The 3,989-nt window shown below is 43.6% G+C and overlaps 1 protein-coding gene across 1 annotated transcript; it reads left to right on the forward strand.

The window, feature by feature from the left end:
* The first annotated feature begins 377 nt into the window (after positions 1-377).
* On the forward strand, positions 378-2,887 carry LOC120809952 (uncharacterized). Its single transcript, XM_040164115.2, has 2 exons — positions 378-787; positions 922-2,887. Exons 1-2 carry the CDS (start codon positions 616-618, stop codon positions 1,950-1,952), a joined length of 1,203 nt encoding a protein of 400 aa, XP_040020049.2. The 5' UTR covers positions 378-615; the 3' UTR covers positions 1,953-2,887.
* The last annotated feature ends 1,102 nt before the right edge of the window (positions 2,888-3,989 follow it).

Genomic DNA, 3,989 nt, shown 5'->3' on the forward strand with positions numbered 1-3,989 from the left:
ACTAAGACAAGAAGGTATTGAATATTCCCTTTGGAAAGAGGGAAGCTAAATCATTAATAAGAGGCGGTAGAGGACGTCTGGTAGAAGAAGTGGGAGAAAGACGACAAAGGACATAACATTCAGAAACACATAAATGTGAAGATGTACAAAGGGAAGTAACAAAGAGAGAAGGTCATAATATCAAGTTTGAGATTCTGAAATGCAGGACTCAAGGCTGCATTTAATGGCAAAAAAGAGTTAATTCATCTTAAAGCAAAAAATGAGTCCGTTGGGACGGAAGTGGAGTTTGGAAGAAGGTCCGGTAGGTGTTGTTTATTATTTTGATTTTTTAATTAGAACAGTGATGAAACAGTTACCATGACACTGCACCCTCCGGTACAGTAGGTGGCGGTATGCACCTGTTTAAAAAATGGTTGCGACCCGCCGATCAAATATAAAGAAGAAGAAGAAGAAGAAGAAGACGAAGAAGAAGAAGAAGGAGGAGCCGGCTGACCTGCAACCATAATAGAAAGCGGAACCTTAATGTGACTCAGGTCTCCAGTCGGAACTTTATAGTGTAACATCCAGTCGTTGCTCGGTGTAGCCGGTAATTGTTTCATCGGTAACCAAGCAACAATGTCTTCGGTTGAGTGTTTGAGAGAGTTCGTCAACGAGCGACTATCTGCTGCTGCTGAAGAAATATTCGGAGTTTTTAAAAGAACCGTCGTCGAGTACCAGGAAGAGATCGACCGGCAGCGCAGAATGTTGGATGCTTTTTGGAAACCCGACGTGAAGTTACACAGGATAAGTGAGTACAACTTTAGAAACATCTGCTGTCTAGTAGAACAGCAGGACACACGATGGTTGTGGTTTGTAAACACTCGTTGTATTTATTCGCTCAAACGTTAGTTTTTCCATTTCTTTTGTTCCGTGTCCCCGCAGAGCTCCCACAGCCACGTGTGTGTACGGAGGAGGAGGTTCTCGGTGACCAGCAGCTCTGTCTCCAGGAGAGGAACCCCAGTGTGGACCAAGAGGACCCAGATCCTCCACAGATTAAAGAGGAACAGGAGGAACTCCGCAGCAGTCAGGAGGGAGAGCAGCTTGAACCGAAGCAGGAGACCTTCATGTTGACTCCTACTTGTGAGGAAAGAGACCACGGTGAAGACCAACTTCTGGATTTGTGTACTGACGAAACACAGACTGTGGTACAGGAAACATCTCTAGGCTACATTTCAGTTGAAAGTGCCGCTGTAGTTGAACCAAGCAATGACCACCAGCTTCTCTCTCACAACTCTCATGTATCTGATGGCAAAGATCAGAAAAGAGTCAAACGTAGTTTAACATCAAGCAAGGAGCAAACTCCTCCAGGTGAGAAGCCACTTTTGTGCAAAAAATGTGGGAAATACTTTAAAAATAAAAATAGCTTGTTGTCTCACGTGAAAAGAGCTCACAGTGTTGATCAACCATATGTATGCAACACCTGTGGGAGAAGATTCGTTCACGAGTCTGTATTTAAGACTCATAAAAGAGTTCATAGTGATGAGAAGGCATTTTCTTGCAAAACATGTGGGAAAACATTCAAATTTAGTTGTGGCTTAAAAATCCACATGGAAATTCACTCTGGGGAGAAGCCATATTCCTGCAACACATGTGGGAAAACATTCACTCAGTCAACAAATTTGAAGCTTCATACAAGGATCCACACTGGGGAGAAGCCATATTCCTGCAACACATGTGGGAAAACATTCAATCAGGCAACATATTTGAAGCTTCATACAAGGATCCACACTGGGGAGAAGCCATATTCCTGCAACATATGTGGGAAATCATTCACTCAGTCATCAAATTTGAAGTCTCATACAGCAACTCACTCCAATGAGAAGCCATATTCCTGTAAAATGTGCAAAAGAGATTTCAGAAGTTCTAACAGTTTATATGCCCACATGAGAACACACAAGGGTAAAACGTCATAGATGCAAATCCTTTGAGGAACTATTCTGATCATTTTTTAAGATTAGAAAGGCTGAAGCTAGAATGAAGCTCATTAAATGAAATTGCGTATTCCAAAGAAATTGTGACATTTTTGGGTTTGGGTTTGGGTATTAATGAAATATATAAACACGATTAGGTGGAAGGATGACTAACTAGATATTGGATTTCTAGTCAAATTGATCACTTAAGGTAAAAGTAGGAGATGCCATGTCAGAAGAATTGGTGATTGTAAATGGGATCCCTGAAGGTAGTTTTATTAGCCCTGTATTATATAAATGCCTTCTTTGTGGACGTTTATAGAGATATCGTCTGTGTGCTATATGCTGATAATGGATTAATGTGGAAAAGGGGAAGAAATATTAGTGATCAGCAGCATCCAAAACGTTTAAAAGTGATCGCGTGACTCTTAAAATGTCTGTAGGAGCCATTCGGAACTTCACCCAAAGAGATGAAGGACCTGGAATCTCTGTTAGCGAGTAAGGGAAAGAATTTTCTCCCGCACCCCTTACAAAAATCAGCCACCACAATGTCTTTGGAGAAAGAACTCATATTGAAACTAAATGTAAAAAGGTGATCAATGTTATGAATGGGCTGCAGGTAAAAGGTCACTAATGGATATCTATAAGATAAAATCAGGAAACATTTATTGCCCTAATATGTCAGACATACAAGGAATTTGACTTGGCGGTTTGTGCATAACAGCAGTAAGACAATGGATGACAGGATGACAAGACAACAGTGCACAAGGGATAAAGTAAGATATAATGCTATAATGCGATCATACAATAATGTATATACTATGGAATTGTGGAAATGGCCAAGGGACATGTAACCAAATATTAGCACTGCTGTATGTATATTTTTGACCCAGCAGATTTGGTCACTTTTTCTGTTAACCCATAATAAAGTCATAAAAGAACCAAACTTCATGAAGTCAGAAGTATCTATTCCAATCACTCTATCAGAGAAATCAGAGTTGTAGAAATAACAGGAAACATGCAAGACAGCCATGACATTATGTTAAGTGTATGTAAACTTTTGACCACAACAGTTTATGGAGCCGCTGCTAAGAGTACATTACAATCATCATTTGAGAGCTCTAAAGCCTAGTTTATGGTTGTGCGTTTTCAGAGAGACACAGGGGCCCCTTGCGTGCCTTTTTACCCCTCCTTGCGTGAGTCGACCAATTTTTCTAAACTAGCGTCAAAACCTACGCAAGCCTCACGCAGCCCGCGAGGCTGTGATTGGTCTGCTAACAACATCATTTACGGAGTCTCACATTTACGGTTTCATAGCACAATACCTCTATTTTTAAAAGGAAGATTTTCGAAGAAAGAATCAATCAGATTGAAGAGCTTTTGTATTTTGAAGTAATACCGAAATATGACCACTTATACAACCCTCTGTAGCCGTTCTGGAGCTACCACCGTCGGGTTCCTTCAAGGACGCACAGACCCACGTTGTCAGCAAAGTGTCTTTTATTTTGTTAGAGGGGGAGAAAGCAAGATTGAGGCCACTCGTTGCGTTGTTCGCTCGGCTCCGCTTGGTTCAGTTCAGTTCAGCTCAGCTCAGCTCAGCTCAGCTCCGCTCTGCCCCCGTCATCTCCCCTCCAGATCCTGCTCATCGTTTTTAACAGGGAGACAATCAGTCCAAATCACATCCACCTATGCTCCTCACTCACCTACCTGCACCGTCCCCTGAACCTCTCCCCCGCTCCCCCCCTGCAGCTGAGCTAACCACACCCCACCACTACATACCCCCACCGCCCGACTTAGGCCGGGGAGCCATCCGGCCTAAAAAAAACGCCTCACTTTTTTTTCGTTAGCCGCGGGCAGGCTGCGATGACTGCTGTCTTTTCCCCCTGCTGGTGCACCCTCCCGCCGCCCAAGTGGTACCCCAGATACCGTACCTCCCCCGCCCAACTGCACACTTCCCCGGGTTGGCGGTGAGCCCGGCCTGCCTCAGGGACTCCAGCACCGTGTCCACCCGCCGCACATGCTCCCCCCACGTGGTGCTGT

The sequence above is a fragment of the Gasterosteus aculeatus genome, chromosome 20, assembly GCF_964276395.1.
Source record: "Gasterosteus aculeatus chromosome 20, fGasAcu3.hap1.1, whole genome shotgun sequence".
NCBI classification, from domain to species: domain Eukaryota; kingdom Metazoa; phylum Chordata; class Actinopteri; order Perciformes; family Gasterosteidae; genus Gasterosteus; species Gasterosteus aculeatus.